This window comes from Echeneis naucrates, chromosome 1 (genome assembly GCF_900963305.1).
Source record: "Echeneis naucrates chromosome 1, fEcheNa1.1, whole genome shotgun sequence".
NCBI lineage: Eukaryota > Metazoa > Chordata > Actinopteri > Carangiformes > Echeneidae > Echeneis > Echeneis naucrates.
In genome coordinates this window covers 17,192,419-17,208,231 of record NC_042511.1, presented here as the reverse complement: position 1 = coordinate 17,208,231, position 15,813 = coordinate 17,192,419, and the positions used below count along the sequence as shown (strand labels likewise).

Below are 15,813 nucleotides of genomic sequence, written 5' to 3'. Positions count from 1 at the left end.
ACATCGGACACAGGAACATCAGATTAAAAATTACAATGGTTTGCTCGTGTGAGGCGTTCACGCTGGTCAAACTCAATGGAACGTTAGGCGGTTGTTTCCTTCCTCATGCTATTCAAAGTATTCAAAGCTTTCTAAGCCAAGCTTTCAACCGTCCACTGTACAGTATGTGATCCACTACAGCGCTCATCTCCTGAGAGCTACATTCACAAGATTTTTTTGTGCAGGTCACAAACTGTTTTCTCATGATCATTGTAAACATTTTACTCAAGTAGATGGATGGATGAAAAGAATTCACTGTAATTTAGTTTTTGGTGATGGCAGTCCAGGTCAGTTAGGGTTCGATGGCTCTACTTTGGCATTCGGCAAGTTTGTGATTTATTATTTAATCACAGGGATTCAGACCAGGGAGCAGCTCTGTTTTTCTAAGACCCAGAATCAGAATTGTTTCTTGCTTAATCACTTCTCAGTTAATCAAAAAGTTGTATTGATCTACCTTCACTATTGTTGTCATTATGCTGACCAAGCATGATTAAAGAATAAGAAAGCATAAAATTACTGCCTTGTTGTGGTATTGTATTTACAAGAATGGATGGAGAGGCACAACAAAAACATGAGAAGCCGCTTTAACCGAAATAATTTTAAAAATGTACAGTAAATACCAAATGCTGGTTATTCAATGCTAAAGGTTAGGGTTAGGAGCAACAAAATGTGATGGACTATGAAAGTATATTTTATAAATAACAAAAGCAGCCATGAAACATCTCTTCTCAGAGAAAAAAATATGTATCAGCTGAATGGGAAAGAAAGGTATTTGGAGCATGCCATGAAAAAGAGGGTAGAAATGTCACAGATATGGGACAACTGGACACTGAGCTGCATCTTGGGACTCAGACAAACTAGGACTTCTGAATGTTTCAGAAAAACTTTTCAGTTCAGTGTGGAAATCTGACTTGAAAGGACCACAGTTGGAACAGGTGTGGTTTTTTTGGTTGTTTTTCAGATGATCCTGTCCAGCCATCACATCCAAATACCATCTTCACAGTTGATTTGGATAATTTGGGATTTTATTTTTGTCAAATGTGCTTTATGATGCAACCCTTGGTCTGAGGAACCAGGATTAGTAAAGCTCATCATGGCATGACCAGCCTTAACTTGCCTGAAATGCTTCCATTTATCATCCCGCCTACACATATGTGAGGAATGTCTGGTTCATATGCTGTTTATAATATGTCAACAGTTTTGACTTCAATACTTTGAAATAACTGTTTGAAAATGGCATTTTACTCTTGGTGGCCATATACAGGTCTGTGAGCCAAATGGAATGGAAGCAGTCAAAGAAACCAGATCCTTCTCTGGTGGTCTGGGGTGTGGCAAAGTTCTGACAGCTTGTTTTAAGTCACAGTTTCTAAACAAATACTATGCATACTTCTCTGTGGAGTGGATGATTTGATACTTTCACTGTATTAATACAGCATGTGGACTGGCTTTGTGATATTTACAATATAAGACCTTTAATGGTAGTTTCTATTCAATGCATTTACATTTCATAACCATCCCTCTGATTGCCAAGTCTGCCATTATCATAATGAATCAGGTGGCTAACCTCCACAAGATGTGTATGGGACCCAGGCTGAGGTCAAAGTTTCTTATGACATCATAAAACATGTCATTATTGACTTTGTGCTCTATTAAAACAATATACATTCGATTGGCGCACTATATTAGATAAACCCAGTGTTTTTTATATGCATTTCTGATAAACTAATTGCTTGACAAGTCTGCGCTCTGGCATGGAGGACCAGAAAAACTGCTGCTAAAATGGTGGCCAGGACTTTTGCCTAAGGTTGTAACGTTACACTCAAGATTTTTTATTTGACAAACCTACAAAAAATATTAGATTGTAAAAAATGAAGTACCTGAAAGAAACAAAGCTTTTATAATAACTAACCGGCTAACAAGAATTTACTTGTTTACTCTTAAAGTGCATCCATAATATAGGCAGTTACAGGCGCCCTGACTGTGATATCATCTGATGTTTGATGTTTCTCTAAATGTCACTTTGTGTCTCTAGTAGGGATTTCCTGTGTCTCCCTGAAGCATTTAAGGTAAAGGACAAACTTTTTCCAACGTCCAAATCACCTCAGTTATGCACATTAATGAAGACAGAACTTTTAATAGTAAAGTCACATTGTTGATTATCAGCAAAAACACTGGATGATTATCGAATATCTCTAAAAGGGACTTTGTCCTCTGTCGCTTTCTCCTTGCAGTGCTGGCTGTTGACTCTGAAAAAGATCAAAAGTCCTTTTCCACTTGGATGGATTGATGGAAATCTGGATGAATGTGGAAACAAAGAGATGCAAGAAGAGAAGAAATCCTGCAATCTAAAAAGACAGCAAAGAACTGAGTGAAGATCAGATGCAGTATAAAACCGACCTCAAGCCTTTGATCTGTTTTGATTTTTTATTTTCTTCATTTTTTTTCCAACGAAAGCCTAGAAGACTCTTTAAAAATCAAGTTGGGAGCTCGGAAGGCTTATTTATTGAAAAATAAACTTGTACCCTTTATCTTTGTCCTCTGTCCTCTCTTTTTGCAACTAGGGATGATTGTATTGACTGATGATGCCTCAGACTTGGGGTTCACTCTGATAAATCACTCTGTCCGTCACTTGAGGAGGGAGGAAAAAACGAGGGAGATAACCCTGCTGTCCATCATCCTTTGTCCAAGTACAGAGGGGAGATTGGATATTGACCCAAGGTTGCTTTCTCCAAGCCGCAATATTTGAAGACTCTGTCACGGAAAGACACTTATAATCCCAATACAGAGTTTCTCTGCAGTTTCAAGTGCGCGTTTTTCAACTTCCAACTCATTATTTTTTGTGAAATGCAAATGAAACTTTTCTTATTTTGTAGGCGCTGTTATCCTGTAGTCACATGGTTTTTGTGAATATTAGTTGGCTTGTTGAGTTGTATCCCAGCCTCTAGCCCTAAATGAATACTTCCTTGTCGTGATCACCCCTTGTATCATTGCTACCCTGTTTCATGAAGTCCTGCTGCTATACGTCTCCAGCCTGATTCAATATAACGCGCTGCTTTAACAGCTACAAATAGCTTGGCAGTTATCCAAACCTACTTTAAGCTCTTCATGGTTCATGCCTGTTTCTCATCATTCCCCATTTACTGATGTTGGTGGCTGCCTCTCCACACCATTGGGTAATTTGTCCCACCTGCTGAAGGCTGTGGCTGTTTTCCAAAGTCCCTTTACCCGTCACCAATGTGTGTGTAATTTTTTTCTCCCTGTCCCTGTCCTGTCATTACAGACAGTTTCTGCAAAGCGCCACCTGGCCATGGCGGAAGTCTCTGCAGGGGCATATGCGCCTGTACTTGGGGGAGTAACCTGCACAGCTGAAGAGAAGGGGTTCCCGCTGGAGGCTGCATTCCTGACGCACCATGGAGAAAGCTGGGAGGATGTGGTTGATCTCTGAGTCGACCACATCGCACTGCACCGCCAACCTGAGGCGTGAAAGAGAGAGCCAGAAGTCTGAATACACCCTAAAATAATTCCACAGTCACATGCATAATGGTCCTGTGTTTTTCAAAGCAAAACTTTGAAACTTACTTAATACAAGCAATAATGGTTATTTGTATTTGAGACAAGTATGGGAAAGAGAGACTGGCATAACCTCAAAATCAATGTAAAGCAGAGACAGGAAAAGAGAGGCTTCATCACTTTCATAATGTGACGCATGCCAGTTCAAAAAGAGAAGAAATTTAGTGGAGAAATGATGAGGGAATTGGAAAGAAATACAGGAATGAGAATGTCATTGTGAGAAAGATAAGGCGTGTCAGAGAACAGACTTGAGATATAAAGAGGGCTATCAGAACAGAAACAATGGAGAGAGGCAGTGTTAACCACAACAGAGAGAGAAAAGTGAATACGACAGATACTTGGGGAATGAAAGAGGAACAAAGACTAGTTGGAGTGGAAAATAGTCAGAAGAGGGAAGTTTGGAGGAGAGCATGCTTTTATTGTTGGAGCTCCAAAAAAGGCTTCACCTGCTTGGAACTGGTGCAGTAATTACCTGGTGACATTGCGTCAGTTTATCTCACATTAAGTTTGATTCTATTATGAAATGAGTTCTGCAGTTAGTTAGAGATAGGCACATTTTTAATCCAAATCTTTTATCTATTTTGTTTTAACTCATTTTAGGGGCCATGTGATATCATGTGAGATGTTATCTCTCCAGGCGGGGCGAAAGCACACTGTGGGTTTAAATGGTGCATTTTAATGATGAATTTACACACAAAAAAAACAAAAAAAACAAAAAAAAAAATCTGGACACATTGCCTGCGTATTGACAATATTTCTTCAAATTCATGACGTGAAGACTTCAGATTCATGCAGACAAAATGCTGACAATATGTGATGACACGCCACACAATAAATGTTTATGGACATGAAAAAGACTGTAATAAAATGCACTAACACATATAAATCCCTGTTGTTGTTGTTTTGATGGGCCAAAACGTCCTGCTTATGCTTGATTGGCAGACAGTAAGTTACTTAAGGATGACTTACTCTCGCAGGGCTTCCTTGTTGTTGATGAAGCGGAAGTGAGCTGGTTCACAAATGAAGCCAGCTGACTGACATGCCTCCACACAGGAATGGCCCTCTTGAGATACAAGCAGCCTGAGGGAGCTGAGAGGAGGCCAGGCAGGGAGGGCCGTCACATTGGAGGCCCAGCCAAGAGCTGTGGAATTGGGCAGAGGCACAAACAGAGGTCCCGTAATCTTGCTGCCCCGGGTAGACCCCTGTTTGGAGAGGTTGGCTGGAATAAAGGGAGGATCTGGGGCACAGAAGTCCTGTAGGTGAAAGATACCATGGAAAATGTTTTTTGAATAATTCACTGTGGTGTTATTGTTGTAAGAATAAGAATAACTTTTTTTCCAGTGGCATGGTGATGGAGCTCAGTGGAGAGCAAATGAACAACAGGTTAAGACAGTGTTATTTTCCTGTCTGCTGCCCCCAGATGCTGCTGTTCTGTTTTATAAATGGGAGTTTACTCCAATGGAATAGCCTCTGACTATATCCAACGCTGCTACTGCTCTAACTACTATAAAACTACAAAGGAGGTACAGCAGCTCACTGGAGAAGCAGCTTTTGTTGACCCTTCAGGCTTCATGTACATTGTCCAGACTACACTGTGATTCTTTGAATTACAGTTTTAAAATTAATATGAACAATATAATGATTTTTGTGTTAATAGTGAGAATAAACTGTCACATTTTGGAAATTAGATGTAGATCTGACCGTTGATCAATATATAGAAAATGCATGTTGTTTGTATAGTTTTTCTTGGACTCCAGGCACACCAGGCTCTTTTTCTTTTGCTTGATGGAGTTTCCATACTTATTCAAATTATTCCACCGGCTGCTCTGTCTATGTGCTAAATGTGTCTGTCACGTTCAGCAGGGTTTGCAGACCTAGACTATGGTCTGGATGCCTGGTGCCAAGCGTGGACACACAAATCAGAAAACCACCTTCAATACACCCTGTGTTGTTTCCCTCCTGTGTTTGATACCTAGGGTTGCCATGGTCACAAAGCAAGCCGTGGCGGCACACTGAAAACAGTTCAACCCTCATCGTCTAATACTGTATGTCTGTGCTAATTCACAAGAGCTCAGCTGCCAACATATATAATGGCCTCGTAGGACTGAATTGAATAAATTAATATAAACGTGATATTATGTTTAAAAATACAAGTGCATGACAGAAAGGTGGTAATTTTTCCAGTTTCTACAGCAGGGCAGCGTATCATTGTTATGATAGATATGCACTCAAAATTACGACAGAAACTTTGGAAAGGGCACAGAGGTCCAGCAACTGTAAGCACAGGTTTCTATATGAAATCAGAAATCAGGTTCTTTCTCCCCTGTCTCTTTGGACAGTATAATTGCTGTAGTAGCAGTTTCGGAGTCTTAACAAGCTGCCTGTCAGGAGCTGACAAAGGTTGACCAGAGACCCACTACAGTTTGTCTGACATCTCATGTGGGATTATTAAAAAAAGTCTCTTTCCTGCCAGACCTACATCATTATCACCCTCTCACTTCTGCTCTTTCTTCTTAATCATCCCTCCTCATTAGTGTCAGAGGACCCTTTGTTTGAGAGCCACAGGACTGACGTGTTAGCATGTAGATTAATCATAAGTCTACATACGTGGAGAACAGAATTACACACACACACACACACGCACGCTGAGATGTTCAGTATACGCTGATAAAATATTGAGCAGAATGGGCAGTCTGAAGGCAAGTGAAAGAAGAAAGAAGGAGCAGTGACTGGAAGAGACAATCTATGCATGTGGGTGATATGCCCACTGCTGTGTGTATATTTCTGCTGCCAAGGGCTGGACTTCACCTGATGCTGTATGTAGGCATGCACTCTCTCCAGCATCCCCTCACAGGTGTACTCGTAAGGCAGATATGGCTCAACCTGGGGAAAAAAAGAGAAAACAAAACACCAACACATGTTGATACATTTGCATATTTTGCACAAATCACAATGCTCTTTTTCTTTCTTGCTGTCACTTCATTGTTCACACTAATTACAGTGAATTGTCTCTGTTCCCTGTTCATTTTAGAAGATGAATGTTTCTATTGTTAGATTTCTGCAAGGCCTAATCACAGTATGTTGGAAATTCATTAGGCTGTATTTGCATGCCAATGGATCCCTAAATGATGTGCAGTGTATAACTAAAGCCCATTTTTGATTTGCTAAATTATTGACAACCTGAACACAATATATATATTTGGGTGTGATTGTAAAATAGTGTAAAATGTTTGACACAAATGGTGGGATTAATATGAATTTAATTATCTGATTTAATTAATTAAATATTAACTGCTTAACATGTTGATATAGTTTTTAAATCAGCCCAAACATGCCAATTAAAGTCCATCCATCCATCTTTTGCAGGGTGCTGGAACCAATTCCAGCCAGCGGCGGGATACACCCTGGAGAGGTCGCCAGTCCATCACAGGGCCAACACACGAAGACACACTGAGAAGAACAACCACTCATGCTCGCATTCAGACCTATGGACAACTTAGAATCACCAGTTAACCCAAACCCAACCTTCTTATAGTGGGGTAACAGTGTTAACCACCATGCCGCCATGCTGCTCCCAATTCAAGTGTCATGACAGAATTAAAAGGAGCTGTTACTAAAGCTTAACAAACCTAAATCTAACACCAGACATCAGAGTGACATATCTATGCTCTTATACTTGCTTTTATATGAGGACCTACAATTGTAAATAATACAAAACTCACTAAATTACTTTTGCAATCTCACATCATTGCAGTGTAATATTCAGCCATGTATGAAATCAGACTTGTACTGTTCCCAGCAAAAGCCAGCAAGAAAGTTCTACACTGTAGATATCATGGTCTTATGTTATTCTACTTTTTAAACTGAAAAATATTTTTCACCTTCTTTAAAGACAAATACTGATTCAAACCAACTCCATCATGAAATATTGAATCACAGTTTGCTTAAAACTGCCAAGAGCTTCAATTGCAAGCAAATAGGTCAGAAAGGAGGAAGGAGGACAGAGAGAGAGGCAGAAATAAACGAAGAAGGGATTTATTGGAACATGAGGACGTGTCAGCCAGAGGTTTCTTTGCCCCGCATGACTGAAAGGAAGCCTCCACATAGTGAACGTGCGTATGTTTGTCTTGTGTGTGTCTTTTGGTTAACAAATTTAAATATGCAGGTAAAGTTCAGTCTGTTGATACACTCTATCTGCACAATTTCAGTGTCTCTAACTGAACGATCCAGTTGTGGTTATTTGTTTGTGTGTGCGCTTGGGATTGAATAAGCACCAGCAGAGTGTGTGTGTATGTGTGTGTGATGGGGCATTGTGCCTCCAGTGAAGGGTGAAGGCGGTCCATCAGCTCTCACTCGGTGGTATGACAGTGTAGGCGGAAACAGATCAGTCAGCCAGCGCTGCTGAACTATAGGTTGTTGACAAAATAGACAAGACACACACACAGACTATAGGAATCACCTTTTGTCTAATCTCCATGCGCAGTTCCTCTAATCTGCTAAAGACGCAAACTGTTACAGGATGTTTAAAGGCTCATGCAGACATCTGTCTTCTTGTTGTATGCTATCCCCCTGTGCTCATCATGCATTTCAAATCACAATCCTTTGTAGGAGTGTTAATGTGGCTTGAAAATTGAATCAGCTAAATGGCTGTGATGCAAATGGTATAAAAAATATAATGCCAGGTGATACACACCATCGTGATTTCTTAAACTGTAAGCACACTGTTCTGTCAGGTGTGAAAAATCATTTAAGGAATGTGTACTGTAGAACCAATAAACATCTTGGATGTGCTCTCCAGACATGTAAAGACACAGTCATCCTGTTTTAAGTGTCACTTTCATGCACCCGTTGCAACTCCTGTCTTAACTTTTAGAAATCATCTCTTAGTTTAATATTTAAGTGGGTTATACTGTGGTTATTTTTGAGTCCAAAACGTGTCTTGGGCACATTGGGCTGCACCTTGGCACAGATAGATTTTAGAAGCTTGAGTCCATCTAACCCTCAGACTTCCTCAAAAATTTTAGATTACTCTTGCCTGTATGTTCAGCTCTTTTGCTCTCTGTCCCTCTTTCTCACCCTCATTTGTGCTTTCAAGAAAGATAGAATCTGCCCGGTTAACTCCTTAATTAACCTCTCTTCCACTTTAGGCACTTTCCAGCATCCTCATGTTTCTTTCTGCCCACATTTCCTAACTGGAAAAGTTTATCACTGTAATATCTGCCAGCAACATTTCAACAGACTTGCTGTAGATATCTCTTTTGCAGCAATGCCACTGTTCTGATGTATTAAAGTTTAGGAAAGAAGGTCTCAGCATATATGGCAGGTCCAGTACTTTAAATGTCATCACAACCTTTTAAGAAAAAGAGGTAAACAAAAAAGTTTAGCGCTCAGGAAATGTAGCAAGGCCCTCACTGAGTATAAGACTGGGGTGATTTATAATTACAGCCATGCATGAAAATTATATACTATATATTATATATTATATATACTATTTTGAATTGTATAATGAATGTTATCATACCTTTATCCAGTAATCATACCTATATGATTACTGGGTTAACACCTGTTACAAACGAATTACCTAAACTAAACCACAAATGTATTGAATGGTTTTCTGCAGTCAAAAATAAGCATATATTCCATTTACAATTCTTATTTTCTGCCATTTCAATCTACAGGACTCAGCGGGTAAACATACCTTTGTCCTCATGATTTCCCTGATGGCAGATTCAAACTCCAGGGAGTTGTTGTAGTCAACTGTCATCACATGAGGTTTGCCAATGTACTGCTCTGCATACGGATGCTGTGAGGACACCTATGGGTGCAGCGCATACAGTCAGTACTTGATAGATAAATATAGATAAAATTTGACTGTGATGATGAATACAAATATTGGACAGTGACAGCTGTAATATTTCTCAAGCATGATATTTTTAGCACAATATTCATCTGTTCGTAAAATTCAAATTATGTGCTTATCAGGATGTTTAAGAACACGCTTGGCAAACTGAATGCATTAGTGCTACCTGAACCTACAGTTCCTGACAGTTCTTTTAAAAGGTCTACAAATGAACAAATTTACGTGGCAAATGACAAATGACTAGGACTGCTGAATAACAAAGACAATGAGCTAACCTCTCGCGAGGTGGGTTTGCCTCTGAAAAACTCGTGATTCAGCGAGCTGTGAGGTGGATGGAACTTGGGCTGCAGAAAAATGCAGCCATTAGCTATTGCTTCCAGAGGGGCAGGGCCTTCATATGGGAAACCAAAGCCAATGAAGAGCTAGAAAAAAAAAGAATTACAACTGAAATTTTATATATATAGATCACCGGAGATAGTTGCAGAGGTGGTGTGCACTCAGATTATTGGCAGCACTAGGAGTTTAACAGATGAAGTGTGTGTGTAGGAAACATTATCTTCACTCTCATGCCTTGGCTTTGCGTAGCAGCTGCTGCAGCTCATGCTGGGGCAGTAGGCCATGGTTCTTCACAAAGGCTGGGACCTCCGGTGGTCTCTGCGTCTCATAGTACACTGTGCCGTGGACCTCCATGTACCTGTGGAGAATCTGCAGGAAACCTTCTTTACCCTGCTGGGAGAGGAGTGGAAAAAGATGGGTTAGTTAGATGGAGGGTAGGAGGTGAAGGTGAGGATGTGTGGAGACGGAGTGTGTGGGAGCAGAACAGCACAGTGAAGAATATGATTGGAGATTTTGAGCCCAAATACGATGAGTTGAGTTTGTTTATGTCTCGGATCTTGATACGAGTTGTCTACTTTCTGAACGTGGTGAAGTCAGTTTACGGCATGAGCATGAGTGTATCTCTCAACATCCAAGATTACCAAGATTATCACAGTGGATATATCTTACGAAACACCTCCTAGAAGTCAAAGATACTTCTGTCATAGTTAGCACTTTCAGGTCGTTTTCATAAATATCCACAAAGCAATATGAAAGAAACAGTAAACTATGACTTGAAAACAACAAAATTGTGCATTCAGTCATTATTGAAGATGTAAGATAAGTAAGACAAAGTGCAGACTACATCAATTTTATGTATTTTATGTGAACTTTTACTGATGTTTTTCTGTTAAATTGTGTTACGTGTTAATACCTGTGCTCATGTGATAAGACAGCTGTTAATTTCCATTTCGTCTGATTGTTTGAATGTGGCAATTGACTACTGCATGTTGTATTTACAGTCCTCTGGCCTTCTACTGTGTGTTCTTTCCAAGTGACTTTGACAGCTTTGGCACAAAAAACAACCCTCACTGAAATAGACCATGAAATAACAACAGGCCAGAACCGAAAAAGCTTCACTCGATACTGTGAATGCTAAAAATGCTTGTCCCATGAACCACCATGCAATACTGTTGCCACTACACTTTTTTTTTTATCTTAAGAGAGTCATAGTGACAGAGAGACTCTGATCAGGGATTAAAGATGGTCCTGATGTGAAATTTTAAAACTTATTTGGTTTAAAATTTTTGGTATTCAAAGTAAAAGAAAGTTATCCATTCATGAAAAAAAATGTTATTTACTTGATTTAAGGCATTGTTATTAATTAAATACCTAAAGAACAACAACAAAAAAGAAAGAGAATGTATTGAAACGCCATCATGCAGTATTCAAGTAGGATCTTTTTTTTGTACAATCATCCTGCTCTCACTAATAGATGTGCATTCAATTCTGCTTAGTTTTACAGTAACATAAATATATTTAATGTTCACGAGATCCTGGTGTCACACTGTCAGAGTCAAGGTTGAGTGCGATGACCGGAAGAACAAAAAAAACCCCAAAACAACCAGCATCAAGTAACAACCAAAACTGAATCATGTGAACAGAGTGTAACCCTTGGACCAGACTATTGACTGGCTGCGTGGTGTTAAGCAGCTTACTGTATCCCTGTTCTGTGGTGTGGACCCATGCAGCTGTAATTGGAAGCTGTAGCAATCGATTGCGTCCTCTGTGAGGATTTTCCCAGCCAATTAGGAGATTAGTTCAAGCGCTAAGTGCAGCAGACAACATGAATTAGCAGTAGGAGAAACACAGGCGTGGAAGAGTGCATAAATGTGTGTTCAAGATTGGATTAGAATCAGTAATAAGTATGATCTGCTGTATGATTCACCTCATTTCATATGGATTGCAGATGTGCCTAACTTGTTTAACCCTCCTGTTGTCCACAAATATACATTGTTTATCTTCTGGTTATATTTGACTCTAGTAAGTTAAGATGTAGAAAATAATTCAAAAGTAAATTTTTGCCTAATGTCATGTCTTATGTTATGTTTCACATACATTATCTACTGTATTTTTCATTGATAAGCTAAATACAACTTGAAATTAAACTATATTAAACTATATTTGCAGGAACCTAACTTTTAAAAAACAAGACTCACCGATTGATGAGCAAAGTGAATATATAAAATAGAAAATGAGCACAGTTCTTGAATTGCATTTCAGAGGTAATTTGTAGTATTATTATTGATTTATTATTATTGTTATTGCTAAGGAAGAATGCGCAATTATATCAATTTATCCCTGCTAAACTGCTTGGCATTACCTTGTTTTGTTTGTTTGAATTTTTTTCTTTTTAAGTTTCTCACTTTTGACATTTTTAGAGAAAAGGCAGATGGTGGAAATGTTTCCTGCAGTTGCTAGAGTGTTACCTTTCCTAAATCCAATAAAGAGAGGGTCAGGGTCATTTCCACTAGTTATGGGTTGCTAATCTATGATTGGACAGTTGCTATCTGGGGGAGGGGTTTTAGTGAGAAGTCAATAGTTATCCAAAATGCTTCAGTGCTTTCACTGACAATTTGGGAACCTCAATTTAAATCTCATTGTGAAAACCTCTAGACACCAGAAGCACAAAATTATGATGTAAATGAGGTGGTGGGGGCCACTTGAGGAGCCCAACAGCATCCTTTAGTGCTGCATTGACTATTTTATGCCATTTTGTCAAAAGTCTCAGGAAATGAATGATTGGGTTGCAACACAAAACTTACATCCTTTATATGAATGGCTGCCTGACCTGCCACTGAACTACTCCCTTGCTATTAAGAGCATAAAATTATAATCCCATTTATACATAAAACTCTTGAGGAGAGTTGGCTGCAGTAAATCTGAAAGCATATGTGAATATGTTGAACCGCCTGTTCTGGAAAGAGATGTGATGAGATATTATCAAAGTGGTGGTGTGTATTCATACAGAAGTGCGAAGTCCTTGAACTGTAAGACGTGCTTATGGCTGCCCATGCATTGACTGTGAGATGGAAACAACAACAATACTGGTTGAAAGTAACAGGCCCTTACCTGAAGCTAATGAGCATCCATATGTACATCAAAAAAGAAAGACAGAAAGAAGAAAATAGAATTTGATTTAAAAAAAAATGGCAGAAAGATCGAATAGATAGACAACAATATGACAACAGTGAAAACAAGAAAGGAAGGATTTTTTTTTTTTTTTTTTTTAAATTTTATGCTTTTTCAAAAGACTTTTCAGATGACTGTATCATGCTTTTATAGTCTTTCATCTGCCTTGTATGCTAGTATTTTTCAAAAGCCACATCTATGATTGGATATTTCTATAAAGAAATCTAGAGAGCTACACAGAGAGACAGTGGAAAGTAACGGAAGTAAACAACATCTCTATAATCATTTTAACAATGAAGGCACAATTTTGGGCTGATACGATATACAAAGGATGAACAGACAACTTTTGAGAGAAGAATAGCGGGTAAATTAAAGCGGTATAATGAAGCTGAACTGTAATCATACAAAATAGTGGAGTTTGTATGAAGCTGTCCTTGGCTTTGTGTGTGTGTGTGTGTGTGTGTGTGTGGTCTGAGAAGCTGCATGTATCAATACCAACAGTGACTGTTGAAAGAAGAATTCAGCTTTTAACCTGAATCTAACTCATCATTCGTTTGAATATAATAACATACACACACGTTACTTTTGAGATGTTTATGTGTGCATGCTGGTATCAAACATTATCTGTGCAGTGCTGCCCATTGCGTACATGCACAGAAACACAACATGAACTTAAGTGTATGACCAAAATTGAACATTACAAATTTCCAGTGTTCCTTCGATGCATGTGTGTGTGTGGATGAGTGTTTGTATGGATGTACTTGTTGTTTACTTTGCTGCCAATATCTAGCAAATTCATTCATTTTATACATAAAAACATTCATCAGTAGCAGAACACAACTGGTGAACAATAGTAGAGACACACTCAGAGAGTTGTTTAGCTCTTGTTGTACGAACTGAATAGCCGTTGCTTAAGTAAGCTTTTATACCGCTCCAGAAAATATGGCACCAACAACAACAGCTTAGTTTTTTTGTGTGTGTCATTTGTTGTCTGTACCTTCCACATGCTGGCCTCTTTCCCATACACAACTGCCATGCTGTTGACTTTGTTCTGCTGAATGCTCCTCTTCTCCGTCTCATTCAGCTCCTCCGAAACAAAGCCCATGAAGGAGTTGTCTGGTGTGTGAGCTGAACGTGTGCATGTTTGTATGTGTGCATGTGTGTAAATAATGAGTAGAGGCAAGATATTAGGAAAGAGAATGAAAATATTAGACGGACAGAAAATGAGAGGGGGAGAGAGAACATTTCTGAGTGAGTGAGTGACAGAGAAGAAAAAACGAGCACCGAATTCTCGTTTGCTTCAGTTCAATGGCAAAGTCAGTGTGATTAGGGCTCCTTAAGTATTATAAATAGCAACTGTCATAAAACATGCTGCTGTTGGATAAATGTGGTGGGACATAATGTAGAGACAGTATTTTCCAAAAAGCCAGTATTTTATTTATTGCGAAACCACCAGAATATAATATAAATGATGGCACCTATGCTCTCCTATACTAAGCCACTGGGAAAGGCTGAGTCAATCACCGCAGCAGTGATACTGTCAGCATATCGACACTATAATGATTCTGATGGTGAGTGCCATCTCTAGCTGAGTGGGCACAGCATTGTTGAGAGCTGGGTGTGAAAAGGGAGATAAGTAGCCAGAACTTTAGTTAGGAGCAGTGAGGAGGAGATGGAGAACAATAGCAAGGGCTTTGAAAACAGCAGATCAGTAAAAGAAAAGCAAATGAGGGAAAGACCAGATATAATTTGAAGGAAGATTAGAAGCTGTGGTTTTTATGAAGAAAGCTGCATTTAACACATTACCCCAAATTAGTGTGAACAAGCAGCCGGACCTGTCAAAGAAAGTGAAAACCCTGAATTTAAGTCATTCTTGTTGTATTAAGAAAAACCATAAAATCTGATGCCTGGTCTCTGAGTGCTTGTAGAGTACATAAGGCTGGAAAGTATTTTAACTTCCACGTTTTGAAGCCAACAGAATCAAAATGCTCAAACCTATGCAGACTTTTAAGTTCAGAATGTGAGGATATAAAACTGTATGAGGATTTGATACAGTTGACACCTCCAGGCTATTTCGTGCTGGTCTTGATACAGATCTTTTAAGATGGTTTCAGAACTACTGCTGTGACAAATATCAGTGTGTGAAGATGGAGGTAGTCCAGCTTCACACACAGAGATGTTTGCATATTCTGGGCCCTGTCCTGTTGATAATTTTTACCAATACATATTTCTCCTTTCTGCAGAGCTGCCAAAATCCTTTGTCTGTGGACAATACTGAATTTATGTTAGTACTGACTTTCCCTTCATGCGCTGCAATAGTCCCTTATTAAACTCAAGATGAACTTAACTGATGATATCCATAGCCAATACTTTGAATATTAAAACCTTACAGAACACAAGTATCTTGGCATCTTGTGTGATAACACATTGCCTTGTTGGTAAACTGGGACAAAGATGGGCTTGATATATAGAGATTAAACCAGTTTTGCTTTAGATTGCCCTTCAGATTCTCTTTGTCCCTCAGTCACAAAGGTTATTATTTGTGATGTGTCCTCTGTGATAACTCTTTGACTGACAGATGCAGTACGCTCTAGTGTCAGTATATCTTTAAAGCTATTCAGAAAAGTAATATCATACATCATATTTCTGTTGCGTTGGGAACCTGGTGCATATTTAACTTGTTCCAGTGATTGGCTGATTCTTCAGGTGCCTTTTGCCAGGACTGGATTTGGAAAGACTGTTTTTTATGAGTGCAGATGGCCCATGTAATCTCATCCAATGAATACTCTTAGACCTCTTGGATGCTTTAGGAATATACTTAATAACCATCTGTGAGA

General features: G+C 39.1%; 1 protein-coding gene across 1 annotated transcript in view; it reads right to left on the bottom strand.

Annotated features, from left to right (window-relative positions):
• Positions 1 to 3,313: 3,313 nt before the first annotated feature.
• LOC115039575 (alpha-1,6-mannosylglycoprotein 6-beta-N-acetylglucosaminyltransferase B-like) overlaps positions 3,314 to 15,813 on the bottom strand; it is a 102,583-nt gene continuing 90,083 nt past the window's right edge. Inside the window, exons 11-18 of the mRNA XM_029497312.1 lie at positions 13,974 to 14,104; positions 12,917 to 12,922; positions 10,040 to 10,195; positions 9,745 to 9,891; positions 9,308 to 9,424; positions 6,418 to 6,492; positions 4,579 to 4,862; positions 3,314 to 3,512 (exon numbers count right to left, since the gene is read on the bottom strand). Coding sequence (XP_029353172.1) covers positions 3,314 to 3,512; positions 4,579 to 4,862; positions 6,418 to 6,492; positions 9,308 to 9,424; positions 9,745 to 9,891; positions 10,040 to 10,195; positions 12,917 to 12,922; positions 13,974 to 14,104 — 1,115 coding nt within the window. The remainder of the gene's footprint in view (positions 3,513 to 4,578; positions 4,863 to 6,417; positions 6,493 to 9,307; positions 9,425 to 9,744; positions 9,892 to 10,039; positions 10,196 to 12,916; positions 12,923 to 13,973; positions 14,105 to 15,813) is intronic.